The sequence below is a fragment of the Hippocampus bargibanti genome, linkage group LG06 (assembly GCF_051943395.1).
Source record: "Hippocampus bargibanti isolate YZ-2025 linkage group LG06, ASM5194339v1, whole genome shotgun sequence".
Classification (NCBI taxonomy): Eukaryota; Metazoa; Chordata; class Actinopteri; order Syngnathiformes; family Syngnathidae; genus Hippocampus; species Hippocampus bargibanti.
In genome coordinates, this window is record NC_142739.1 from 19,652,914 (window position 1) to 19,667,084 (window position 14,171).

The window sequence follows — 14,171 nt, forward strand, 5'->3', positions numbered from 1 at the left end:
CCCAACAGAGGATGTACTTTCTGGGGCTTCTAAAGAAGCATGGCCTGCCACAGGAGGTGCTACACTTCTACACGGCTGTAAATCCATCCTGTGTTCTTCCATCACCATTTGGTTCGGGACCGCCACAAAAATGGACAAAATCTGACTTCAATGGACAGTTAAGATGGTGGAAAAAATCATTGGCACCACCCTACCCACTCTCGAGGACTTGCACACTGCAAGAATCCAAACAAGGGCACAGAAAATCCTACTGTACCCTATGGAGCCTGCCCACCACCTTTTCCAGCTACTCCCGTCAGGCAGGCGCGACCGATCCATGCGCACCAAATCAGGCGGACATTTATACAGCTTCTTCCCCCAAGCCATTAACTCTTTAAACAGTAACCCAAATAGAACTGTATAGTGCCTCTTTGCAATTTTTTGATGATGATACTAGTGCAGCGTAAAGTACCAGAAACACATTCCTTGTGTGTTCTACATACAGTACTTGGCAATAAAGATGATTGTGATTCTGATTCTGAAATCAAAGACATCTATCGTGACTCCCCTTCTGCAATGATTCCCACGTTAACTCTGGACTCAAACCCCTCTCCAGATGAACTGGTTTGACGTTACAACTCACGTCACTAACATGCTTAATACGCTCGCTCCTGTCAAATCTCGCTGTTTTATTTACTCACTTTGCCCCTTGGTTTAACACTCGTCTCTGTTACATTAAATCGAAAACTCGGCAGCTTGACGGACTATCGGAAAACCGGTGTCACATGTCCACAAAGACAGCTCAATTTTCCCACTACAAGGACCCTATCTCAAAGATGCAGATGCAATAAAATAAAACAAATGTTGGTGCTTATTGTCAACGTAAAAATATTTGGGAGAATATCTCCCGAAATGCTCTGACGACTTTATTGAACTAATATATATATATATTATTGAACTAATATATATACCCCTTGATTGGGATGCTTCTCGTGCATTACACATGGCTACTTGTTGGGCCTATTGGTATGACAAGTGTTGGATACTAGTTAACGAGTAAGGTGAATGTGTATACTATTGGGTCTGAAGTGGCCTGCGTACGCAGAAAAAAAAACACAACTTACTTGTTCATCCTAGTCATTCACGTCATGTGCAGAAGTATCTGTATTGTCCGAACTCTGGAGTCCAGACGCTCCCCACCTTACGAACGTAATACGTTCCGAACGGTCGTTCATAAGTTGCTTCAGTGCAATATTTTGTATGGAATATATGTTTTAAGTCAAACACAGGCGCACTAATAGCCGTAAAATAAATTCACACCTACTGTAGTACGACAACATATATCCTTGGGTCTTCAGTAAGCCATCATTGAAGTTGCTGGCCCCTAATTACTGAATTACTTTTTGTTATGCGTCACCTACTCCTTGGAATACGTCTGTGTAAGCTATCAGTCGTACAGGAGTGGTCCATCGATGAGAAGGTTTCTTCAGCCGTCATCTGTACAAATTTGAAGGTTTCGGACGTTTCGCCTCCTATCCAAGAGGCTTCGTCAGCGAACTAAAGTCTGACTGGTCGTATCGGCCCTATTTATATATCCCTAATGTCAAGCCATGGCGGCGCCGGACACAGCTATGATAGGTCCCTACTCTCAGGTTGGGGGGAGCAGAGGACCACTCCCTGTGGCCCCACTGATTGTTCCTACATTCCGGACTAACGACTGGCCCATTTCCCCACTCCCACCGGTATCACCTCATCAGCATTACGAATGTTGCCTAACCTGTTTTGCCTAAGCAGGCTATTGTATGAACGATCCAAATTGAACCTCACCCCACCAGACCGGTTTAATGAAGGATTTTGTTGTTTTATAAGAATCGCTTCTTTTACCCCCCTTTCAAACCATCTATGTTCTTTCGCTAAGATTTTAACCTCATTGTCGTCAAATGAGTGGTTGCTAGCTTTTAGATGCAAATGTACTGCCGATTGAGGCCCACTTGTATTATCCCTGCGATGTTGATAAAGTCTTTTTTTGATAATTTGTTGAGTCTCCCCAATGTACTGCTCTTTACAATTTTCATTCTTACAATGTATGGAATAAACTACATTACTTTGTTTTTCATTTGGTAGCTTATCTTTTGGATGCACTAATTTTTGCCTTAACGTGTTTATCGGTTTGAAATAAGTAGGAATTTTGTGTTGCCAAAGGACTCTGTAATTTTTCAGAAACTTCTGCAATGTAAGGTACTGCTACTATTTTTTGACTCCTTTTCTCTACCTTTAATGTTAGTTGGTATTAGTTTAGCCCTATGCTGGAGGGTTCTGATAACTCCTAATTTGTGTTCTAAAGGGTGATTAGAGTCAAATTTGTTCAAGTTCAAATTTGTACAGATGACGGCTGAAGAAACCTTCTCATCTACTCCTTGGAACCTCAACTGAGAAAATATATTTCCTCCCCGCCCACATACTCTACACAGCCAATTGCAAGCGAGCTCGGCGGATGGCCCTGAACTCGTTGGGAACTACTTCGACGTGCTGTGATTGATTTCTGTCGCGTAAAGATCCAGCCCTTGAAACCTCCAATGTGTCTGTGTGCATGCATGTGAAGCACACACAGTATGAAAAAGACACGCAATACAAAATCTAACTTACATGTCGAACATTTTCGACGTACCTGCAAAAGTGTTGGCATGTAACGTTCGTAACACGAATGCTCGTAAATCGGGGAGCGTCTATACATCCAAGTTCCTTCTTTTTTTCTGGTTCTTAAAGGACAACCAACGTCACTTTTTTGTTTCTTAACTGACATCGGAAAAATGTTTTATTGCATCTAAAATACCCAAAACATGCAGCATGATATTTTTATTCAAATGCAAAACACCAATAAAAATGACTGAAAGTGTCCAAATTCTGCAAAAAATTGAGCTGCGAATTGGGCATTTTCAGAAAGTCCCGCCCCCAGTTTGCGACGTCACGCCAAGACGTCATGCATTGCTTGAGAATGAAAACAATGGCTTCAGATTCGGAGAATATGCTTCTTGTTACACCTCCAGTTATGAATATAATTCAAATAGTTCTGAAGAGGAAAGCATACATGTTTGCAATCGATTAAATAATTTATTCCATGCCATTTTGAGGCAACATTGGGGAGAAACGATCACCAGAAAAGAGGCACAGAATGGTGACCTGTGGCCACCTCTGTTTCCACAGGCTGATGAATTCCTTATATGGAGCTTGGACACCCTCTTCTGGCAGCTTTTGGGTGCAACGCAAGGTTTTCAGACCAAACAATACAGCAAAATACATTGTCGTGATGGAAGGACTGCTACAATGTGTCTTTTTTCGGTCAGGGGCGTTCCTTTAGTGATGTCACGTACGGACTCGTCACCGACTCAAAAACAAGACTTCCTGAATATTCAGCGCAACACTTAAAATGTAAAATATAGCTATATGTGGTGGAATCTTTTTAAAATGCGCTCAGTAGAAGTCATTTGAAGCCATTTTACAAATTATGGACACAACTTGCCCGGAGACGTCGGTTGTCCTTTAATTCTATTTCCTTTCTCTGCAGGTTTGGATTCCATTGGCCCCCATTCTGTTCAGTCACGCATCTACACCTTCATGTTCTCGCACCTGCAAGCCAAATGAGCTTCATGTCACGTCTGTTCTACAGACTCAATTCTTACTGGTTCATTACAGTAAGCTTTCAACAGTATAATTATGTTCTGTTCTTTTGTAGGTTTGTACATACATGTATAAAGATATTACCTTTTAGGGTAGGTCAGTTGTGTGTGGTTAGTGAGGTGCTTCTCTGGGCACGTCAAATTTCCCTCACATTACGAAATGCATGTCAGGGGAATTGGAAACTCTAAATTGCCTATGGAAATTTTTATATGCCATGTGGTTGGTTACGTTCCCTTTTAAACCAGTCAGATGCAACTGTTGCCCAAACACCCTAAGTGTAAGAAGTGGTAGATGGTGGTTGAATGGATCATCAACAAATGATGAGATATCCCCAAGTCCTACTCTCATATTAATAATTATGTTTGTGTCAATACACTCTCATGCACTATGTTGTTAGTGTTTTATTGTTAAGCAGAAAAAAGTAGCACTTGAACAGTTATTTTATTTGATTGTTTTTTTCAGGTAGAGCAACTGATAGAGCTTCTCAACTCTAAAGAAAGCAGCTGAATTTGGACATCGGATCAATCTTTGTTTGTTTCCCTGTGCCTTATCTTGAGGCAAATACTACGACGTAATTCATCTTCTCTATTTTTCCCCAACATAAATGACCATACCTCGATTTTCGAATGTCTCTATTTTTGACCCGAAATGTCAAGATTTTCAGTCCTTGGATGACAACCAAAAATGAGTTTTCAACCAAACTGTGCAAAACCAAATGTCACTTCACTCCTATCGGGTTTCTTAGATGCATATGTGACGCACCCTCGTGTAATTAATTGGGAGCAGACGTGTTTTGGTGATTGATGCAAGTCATACAGATTTTTTTCTGCAGTGTATTTGTCCGTAATCATAGGCTAATGAAATAGTTTTGAATTTTAGAAAAAAATCGCTTTTCAAACAGCCTTCTGAAATATGGCCCGAGTCCGATGATTCCACTGACGCGGAATAAAACGCAACAAAAGAAGGTGGGCGGGCCGATCCGTCCAGCACATTCGCGATCCCGGAAAGCATCAAACTTACGCAATCGTGGCTAACAATCACCTCGGGCAAAGCAAACTCTTGGACCTGCCAGCACAAGACACAGTGAAGTGCGAGGCGTCGTAATCATGTCACTGGTGAGGTGACAGCGACTCGTTGAAATGAAATGAAATTGTAGTGTCTTCTTCGGCTGGCGGAGGTCGCGAGCGGCGGTCCCGCCCCAGCTGTCAACTCGCACGAGACAATTTCGGTGTCATTAGTCACGTGAAAGCATCGACTAAATAACGCCTTTGTGTAAAGCTTTTAGGCGAAGGATGGTAGCAATGGTGAACGGTAACGGGCTCTTTATTTGTAGAATGGTCGTAGAAAGTTACTCTCAGGGAAGTGACACACAGCGTGAGAGATGTGTCAGGCTGAGATTCACATGATAGCCGCGGTGTGCACATGTGACACCACAAACGCAAACCTTGTTCGTGTTTCTCAATGATCTTCTCCTCAACGGTGATTATTAGGAGATCATCTTGCATTCATTTCTTAATACGTCTGTCGATGAGAAGGTTTCTTAATAGTAAAACTATCTGCAAAACGCTCCTCGGAGGCGATCAACGTGTGAATTCAGAGAGAGGTGGTGTGGAAAGGTGCGCCAGCTGGAGCGCTGTTCGGTCGTGTGCTTCCGCCGAAGATCCGAAGATCACTCCGCCAGATCCGAAGATCACTCTGCAAGCCGTGGTGGGTGTGTATCGCGAAAAGTAGTGTGTATTCCGAGGTTTCATTTTCATAAATTTGACGTTCGTAAAACGAAAAGTTCGTAAGGTAAGGTGTTCGTAAGCCGAGGTCTCACTGTATTTGATATTTGAGACGCAGTTGATAAATTAAGTGAACATCTGTCTGAATGCCTAAGTAATAGTGTTGTGAATGACAATGGACTCATTGTAATTCAAGATTAAAAAAAAAAAATGTTTCTCCAGCGTGTTGTTATTCAGTCTATTTCTCAGCATTGTGGGGGTGCTCTTGTTGGTGTAAGAAAGTTTGCTGCCGCAAATGCGACAAATAGAGTATGAATAATAAACTAAGACTTCCTTTCAAAATAATCATGAAATAACAGAACATTTACAAAATATGAGAGTAAGACAGTGAAACAAGGAAATCAACATAAAACAATACTGTACCTTATTTTCAGAGAAGATCGAAATGGTCCCACACGGCAGAAGACTTGCGTTTACCAGTGACGGCTTCCATCATGTGGATATTTAACACAGAGTAACGCGCCAATAATTCAATGCTTGTTTTGAGCGTCCATCCTGTTGACACATGCGCTTCCTTATCAACAGTTTGGCGCGAGACCCCTGTGTCTATGCGGTTCCAGTAGTGGTCACGTGACTTTTTTAAAGCGATACGCGAACTGACACGGGGTATTGCCCTGGAGGCTTGGCGCACGCATTGACGCATCGGTGTCGCTGGAGGCTGGACCCATCACTGGGTGTCACCTCTGTCTGAACGTTGTATGACCTTGGTTGGACCTGACACAGAACAGTCACCTTCTGTGATCATGTGTCTGTTTTGTCTTTGCACCTTACTTGGTCAACGGTGTGTAGTTCAGGTAGGCTCCGTGTTCCTCTGTCATGATAGAACTTGTTTTTGTTTCTGTTGTTGTCTTGGCAAACTACAAATCTGGCCGAAGCTGTAGTCCAAAAATGAGTGTCTTGGTAAACTACAAATATGGCCGAGGCTGTAGTCCAAAGATGAGTGGCACCATTTTTCCCCCAGAGGAGAGAGCTGGAATGAAGGCAGGTGTGCCAGCAGCTGAAAGCCATTCAGAAATCAGGAAGGCTCTCACCAGAAGAAACCACTCCTTAAAATAGTCAGTTGCTACACTGCTCAGCGTTCGGTTCGGTTCAAGTACTGTTCTAGGAGTTTACCAAGACAGTGGAGTTCAACTGTGTAAAGACCAGGGTGGCTGACGGTGAGAGAACATGTTATTGTGACCGTTTATTTGATTATTTGATTTGGTGGTTTAATGTCAAAACCAGCCTGTTAAGCCTTCAAATGGAAACCTAATTGCTGTTTGTGTTTTACCTTCTTCAAAGGTTTTTCACCTTGCAACCAGCTTGCAATCAGCTTGCAATCTGCAATTGTCTTTTCAATGAGAAAAGAGACGATTAAGTCCAAAATAAAGGGGAAAAAGAAAGGAGAAATATGTCTCATCATTGGAGTCAAAGAGTGAAGTCCCAGTGTAATCCCGGTCAACACAGTCAAAACCCTTTTCAAGTTAGGGGGAGAACTCAAAAAAACAACATAACTTGACAGTGAAAAGCCACAGTGAAAAACCGGTCCCCCCACTGGACAACGGGAAAAAAACTGGAAACCAGGATAGTCCAGGCCCCTTGACTAAAGATTCAACGGCTTAAATTCACCCAGTTCCCTCCAACTCCACCTGAATTGTGAGTATGGCCGACAAGAAGGCAATTGACCAGCTTAAGACTGAGAGGACAACTGCAAAAGCATCATTCACCCGCCTGGTTAACAGCCTCACAAGGAACCATGATGACTTGTCTGAGGAGGAGCTCAGAGACAGTTTTAAGACGCTCATCGCAGCAGCTGACAAAGTTATGGAAGCCAATTACAAGGTAGAGGCCAAACTCCTGATACAGCTAAGAGATGGGGAAACAGAACTCACTGAAGTGCAGCAAGAAGATCTGGACAAAACTTCAATAGAATGTGTGTCAAAGCGGGCGGAGGTCAAAGGTTTACTTCAGAAGGTCCTGTGGAACAAGTTTGGAAAAAATGAAGTATCCATAGCTCTTCTGACAGCAGAGGAGGAGTGCCGACGCACCACTGCTGTAGACCCTGAGGATATGAATCTGGATGGATACCAGTTCTTGCTGAACCACCTTGAATGATTAATGAAGACTGCAAAAGAGGTACATAGCCGGTGGAGACAATGGATTCCTGAAGATACAGTAGCTGAAATCCTTACAACCTTAAAAGCCCTGGAAATTCAAGCCACCAAGCTTGTCTCCAAAAAGGCTGACTTCATACAAGAGGGGGTAAATGAAGAGGTCAGGAAGGAACCAATTACGTCCAGTCACCCCGTACTAGCCATCAAGTTGAAGCCAATAACCCTTCCTAAGTTCACTGGACTCAAACGTGACTTCTACAGGTGGAAAAAGGACTGGGAAGCGCTCCAAAGACAAGGTGAGCCAACCGGTTCCAGGGAAGTGAAAAGGGCCCAATTTCTGGACAGTGTTGAGGACAAGATCAGCAAAGACCTTTGTCTCACCACCCATACCACTGCTGATGACATCTTCCGTGTTCTGGGAAATCGCTATGGCAACCGGACGTCCATTGCTATAGAAATTGTGGAGGAGCTGCAGAGAATACAACCCGTCAAAAGCAACCAGCCACGAAGAGTAGTGGAGTTAATCCAAGCTGTGGAGAAAGCACTTCAAGATCTCAGTGAGCTCGGGGACACTGGCGCTATCAAAAACCCACTCGTGACCAGGTTGATTGAGGGGAAACTCCCAGCACCTCTCAGAAAGGAATGGCTCATCTATGCAGCAGATCCCAGGAATGCTGTAACTCCAGTCAACAGGTTTGACGGTTTGTTGGACTTCCTGAAAGGGCAAGAGAGTATTTATGAGCAGCTGGAACAATTGGATGAGGAACCAAATAAGAGGGAATCGAAGCCTGAGCCAAGATATGCCAGGACGAAATCCATCAGGGCACGTGATGACCGCAATGGCTGTGTTGTCTGCGGAGATGGGAAGCACAGGAAGAAACTCTACTACTGCGTGCAGTTCCGGGCATTGCAGCTTGCAGACAAGAAAGCTGCTGTTAAGAAGCTGGGAGCATGCAACAGATGTCTTGATGTTCAGACTGCAAAGATGACTTCCTATGCACCAACCATCCCTGCAAGGATGAACATGCACCTGAGCATCATTTCTACCTCTGTCCGAACAAGAAAAGCAGCTCAGGACAAAAGCAGGAGAGCGTACACAGAGGAACAAGAAAACTTTGTCAAGAGGCTTTCCCCAGAGCTGGCAAGGCAGTTTCATGATGCGTTCTCCAATGCTGCAGCCAAGATGTCAAACACAAAAGCCAAATCAGGACTTTTAGAAAGAAGTGGATTGCAGGAACTGCCAGTGTTGATGATGTTATTGGAAGTCACCGCAAATGCTGGACAAAAGATTGGAACACTGATTGACCTGGCGTCTGACACCAATTACATCACCCACACGACTGCAAACAAACTGAACCTTAGAAGCGAAGACATCACTCTCATCGTACACGGTGTTGGAGGAATGAAGACCATTGTGGGGACAAAGCGGTACCTCTTGAAGATCAGAGTGAGGACTCCAAAAGGCACTCTTAAATCGCATCAATCGGTCTGTTATGGTCTGGACAATATTGCAGACATTCACAAAAGTGTTGACTCCAAACGGCTACAGAAACTCTTTCCGGATGTCCCACTTGGAGCTCTGACAAGACCAGATTAAGTCAGTCTGCTTATAAGCCACAGAGAGGGCCAGCTAGCACCTCAACGGATCAGAGTTATTGGAGACCTTGTGCTGTGGGACGGGCCATTGGGGATGACAGTCGGAGGCTCTCATCCTGGACTCTTTGAAGACCTTACTGTGTCCGCCCAAATGTCCAGGACTCACTTTGCAAGATCAATGAGGACTGCTGCCTTAAAGTACGAAGAACTCACTGGCCCAGCTAGAACAAACCCTCCCAACACTCATGTTCACGCCAAGCTCCAGCGGTCAAGCACTTCAAGCACCTACCGGGACTTCCTAGAGTGGTGGAAATGGGACAGTATTGGTGCACCATGTGATCCAAAGTGTGGAGGATGCCGCGGTGGAAAATGTCAACCAGGCGGCAAAGAGATGACTCTCGCAGAGGAACGGGAACTTGAAGTAGTAAGGGACGGCCTCACCTATGTCACAGAGGACCACCACAGCAAAGAGCCACACCAGCATGCCAGGTATCCCTGGGTGGACCAAACAACAGAAAAATGGTTGAGGCTACATTCCTGAGAACAGAAAAACAATTGGCCAAAAGACCGGAGTGGAAGGTGGCACAAGTCCATGATATGGTAAATAGAAAAGCAGCCCTCAAACTACCCAAAGGCACCAACACCAGTTGGGATGGACCAGTTTGGTATCTCAGTCACCTCATTGCTCCAAACCCACACTCGGTTACAACTCCAATAAGAATTGTCTGGAATAGCAGTCAAAGGTGCAGAGGTGTCAGCATGAATGACCTGCTGATGAAAGGCCCTGATGTACTTAACCAGATTCGAGCTGTACTGCTTAGATTCAGATGTGGAGTTCATGCTGCCCTGGGAGACATAAAAAAGATGTATAACTCCGTCTGGCTGGAAGACCAATAAGTGCATCTTCACAGATTCCTCTGGCGAGATACTGAGAATGAGGAGCTGGGAGAATACGCGATCTCAAGAGCGAACATAGGAGACAAACCTACAGGGTGCATAGCGCAACTGGCAATGCGTGAAACTGCAAACCTCCCTCTCTTTGCCCAGCTTGAAGAGGAACGTCTAGTGATTCATAACGACAGCTACGTTGACGACATCCTTACTTCACACAACAGCCTTGTCCAGCTAAACGCCATCACAGCCAATGTGGAGAGGATCCTGAAGGCCGGAGGTTTTGAACTGAAGCCATGGGTCTTCTCTGGGCAAAGTGGGAGGAAGGAGCGCTGTAAAGAGGAACAGACAAAGACCATCATCCTACCAAATCAGATGGGAAACGATGACAACAAAGAACTTGGCTCCCTGTCAGAATTGGAATCAATTTCTCTAAAAGGAAACAAAAAATGTGGCTGGGTGAAGACCTTCTGAAAGACGAGATCAGAGCCATGACACCCAACCCTTTGACGCGAAGAGAACTTCTCAGTCAAGTGTCAGGACTGTACGATCCAGTTGGCTGTTAGGGTAATTCGCCATACAAACATCTCTAAACATCGCTCTGTAGTCTTTGTTTACATTTTGAACTTCCTCATACGTCATATCTTGCCTTCCTTTACACGATGTCGCATTTTCATTACGTCACATCCTGTCGCATCATTACTATGCGCCGCATAAATATAAATGCTCTCCCCAATTAAATCAACTTTCTGTTCAAGACTAACTTTTCAAGTTAAGGGGAGAACTCAAAAAACCAACATAACTTGACAGTTGTTCTTTGATCTTCCTCACTTTCTCCCCTTCTTTTGTTTTTGCAGGTTTTCCGGGATGGGTAAATTGGATCTCAGCACGCCTCCCATGAGTAGCTGCTTGTATTTATCCAGTAGGAGGTGATAGTGCTCCATAAGTTGATCATATGTGGTCTCTATTATTCTGTCCTCGACAAAAACTGTCTTCACTAGGTGTAGACTCTCACATAGGTGTGTGTGTCGTCTCTCACATGCCGACAATCCTAGTATGGCCTGCACGTCCCTGGGAACCATGTTGAAGGATAGCTTATGTAATTTGCCTTTATGTGTCACATTCACATTTGTGAATTCATTTTCATTTCATTGGTATGACTGTGTGGAGGCACAGGTGTGCACCGTGCCTTTTATGTTAATCTCAGCCTGACACATTTCGCACGCTTGAAAATGGTATAAAGGCGCAGCCGTCGCGGTACAGAGGATAATAATCATCTCGGACTCAGACCCAGACAGACACGCCTCGTAGAGACCCGCTCAGCATCGGATGGAGTTTCACCACACGACTTGCTCGAGTCCACGCTACGATCAAGCTCTGGGATACATCTGTGTGTCACTTCCCTTGGAGATCTGACAACTACCATTATACAAAAAAAGAGAAACATCAAACTATTTAACTGCACCTGGATAAGCTGTGACTTTCAAGTTTGCTCTTGTATTTTTGCTTTAGGTCTGATCTTTATGAAATCAATCTCTGATATGACAGTCACATTGGCTCCAGATCCAATTTGAATTCTAGATTGGTGTCGTTCACCTTCATCCAATCTTTTTCTCCTCTTTCATCTTTTACAGCATTCACCATCACCATGGCTTTTTTCGTGAATTGAGCAGGAAAATTATCTACATCCATGATGCTGGAGCTTTGGCTGTGACAGTTGTTCCAGTTGAATTGCTTTGTTGGAGAATAAATGTTGAACAAATGTGTATTCAAAGTTATGGTTCAAGTCAAACCTTTTACTGCTTATCATTTGAACATTAAACCAGTTGACCTACCACAAAAAAAACACATTTATAGATAACTTGTAAAGAATGTTATTTAAAATATGAAACATGCGGAAACTTAGATCTCAAATTGTTGACATCCCGTGTAATCAATGTTTACTTGAGGCAAAGATCTTCGTGATTACCGATATTAAAATTATCGACTGTAACTAGTATAGCGGTATTGCTGAAAAACAAGTGTTAATACAAACAGCAGACTGCTGTGAGGAAAAATGTCAACCAAGGAGCGCCTCGAGATGACACAACTAGCCAATTGCAGCGGGATGAAGACGAGAGTCTGCTTTGGTGGCCTCAATCAGATTACACCCTGGAATAACTGGTTCACCGTGACACGCAATAATTTGTTGTGTTACCATTACTTTGGTTCAGTGACGTGCGGTGAGGTGCATGTCTGGTGAGGCACTGACATCATCAAAGTCAGATTTACAAACATGAACTCTACACAGTAGCTTATTCACCATTTGATTGGCAACAGTTAATACGTTTTGTTTAAAATGTCATGTCAGCATTCTTTATATAAACTGGAGCCTAGAAAAAAAGAATAAAAAAACGTTATATCGTGTTATCTTTACTTATAAATGAAATCTATGCGCCGCTCCTTTTGAAGAAAGGCATTGATACCTTCTTTGTAGAAGTCTTCCTTATCTTTCTTCAGTTTTAATTGGACTGGATGGTTGCACTTCACTTGCTAACTGTTTACTGTAGCTTGTTCTCACTGATTCTATTATTCTGCACCTGAGGAGGCGCTAGAAGAATCTCTGTAATCACCAGCGCCACCTGTCATGAGGCAGGAGAACTGTGTGCCTCACCTATGCATAGTTTTGATAAAAATTAAACAACATAAACACTGTAGTACAGTGTTTATAATGTAAAGTGACTCTACATTATATCCACCACCTAAACTGTAGAAATTGAGTTCAAGTGTTTGAACACTTTAATAGTGAAATGCAGAGCGACAGCAATGCGGTCACACTGCACAGCAAGCCAGCACAGTTAGCATAGTCATTGCGCAATCCATGGTGAGGCTCAACCAGCTGCTGCCTCACCCTCAACCAGCTGCTGCCTCTACTTAGTATTTGAACGGTAATGTGAAAATTCAGCGATTTTGAAAAATAATCTAAAAATTGTGAAGTTAAATGGAAAGGAACCTTATAGTACAAATCACTAAATAAATAGAATGGTTACATTTATTTTTACATTTGATATTTCCATGATGAGGCCTCCCCTGACTGCACGTCACTGCTTTGGTTGTTAAACACGTTCACAATTAGATGACGTGTCTCGGGGGATGAAAAAACACGCGCCAGTCTGTGTTATTTAAACAAATCCCTCATACATCTCTTTGAATAAAACGAACGAGGCTTTTCGTTATCCTCACTGTACTGTACGTAGTTATATTTATTCACAAGTGGCACAGTAAAACACGATATTAAACAGAAATCGTCCCTTCTCGTGGGTCTTTTTATCCTAACTTTGTTTCTACCCGAGCACAGTTTGTTTGCACGACAAACATGGCAGCTCACCGTAAACGCGCATGCCTGCAATATCTGATACATCTTGCTCAAGACAATTTGGATTTCAGATTACCGGTAAGTGTGGATACACTGGCATTAATCTTGTCTTTTCGTGAGAAACAGTGCATATATTGTCAGAACATGAGCCAACCATCGTGACTGCCGTATGTTATCTGTCTGCTATTGAAGGTTGAAGCTGTCAAGGAAAGATGAATGCTTCGAATATTCCAAAATAAAACATCTGAATCAGACTGGTCTGGTTGGATTGCTGGGGTGCTGTAGTTTTTCCCAATGTTAATTTGGTCCGGGGATATCAAATATTCTCCTATTTGATAGTTTTTAAAAATTGACAAACAATGCCGATATATGTTTTCGCTTTTCAGAGCCTTCTATTCCAAAATAAAACATCTGATCTGTATCAGAGTGGTGTGGTTGGATAGCTGGGGTGCTCTAGTTTCCCAGTGTTGATTTGACCCAGGGATATCGAATACGTTCCCCTTTTGAAGTTTTTAAAAGTTGATAAAAATAACATCAGTATGCACTCAGCTATGATAATGATGATGATGATGATTATTATTATTATTATTACAAATACTTTTTCTATCGACACTTCAGAACGCGTCTTGGCACTGTTTTGAGAGTTCTTAATCCTCTTAGGGTAATGTGATCCTTACCCGACAGCCAAAAAAACGCTTGTTTTACATATTTTTTTTGTTTATTTACATTCAAACCACTGGCGGGTTTGCGCTCGTTGTGACGCTTTTATTTTGAAGGTGGGTCGCCACAGATTAC

The 14,171-nt window shown here is 43.1% G+C and overlaps 2 protein-coding genes and 1 long non-coding RNA gene across 5 annotated transcripts in view; 2 read left to right on the forward strand and 1 right to left on the reverse strand.

Moving 5' to 3' along the window:
• hint3 (histidine triad nucleotide binding protein 3) overlaps positions 1–11,706 on the forward strand; it is a 33,859-nt gene extending 22,153 nt beyond the window's left edge. The window contains exons 4-7 of one of the 2 annotated variants that reach the window (XM_088997824.1): positions 3,545–3,671; positions 4,120–4,228; positions 6,723–10,588; positions 10,879–11,706. In XM_088997824.1, the coding sequence (XP_088853950.1) occupies positions 3,545–3,671; positions 4,120–4,164 (172 nt within the window). In that variant the 3' untranslated portion in view covers positions 4,165–4,228; positions 6,723–10,588; positions 10,879–11,706. Of the gene's footprint in view, positions 1–3,544; positions 3,672–4,119; positions 4,229–6,722; positions 10,589–10,878 lie in introns of those variants that run through there. The other variant, XM_088997823.1, reaches the window with a different exon arrangement.
• LOC148896689 (uncharacterized) overlaps positions 1–14,171 on the reverse strand; it is a 246,063-nt gene that overhangs the window by 56,786 nt on the left and 175,106 nt on the right. The gene's annotated exons all lie outside the window — the stretch shown is intronic.
• The window catches only part of trmt11 (tRNA methyltransferase 11), a 93,933-nt gene continuing 91,618 nt past the window's right edge, over positions 11,857–14,171 (forward strand). For both annotated transcript variants that reach the window (XR_016115183.1, XM_088997825.1), the window contains exon 1: positions 11,857–13,454. Coding sequence is in view for 1 of the 2 variants with exons in the window: in XM_088997825.1 (XP_088853951.1) it covers positions 13,377–13,454 (78 nt within the window). In the remaining variant the exon portion in view is untranslated. The remainder of the gene's footprint in view (positions 13,455–14,171) is intronic.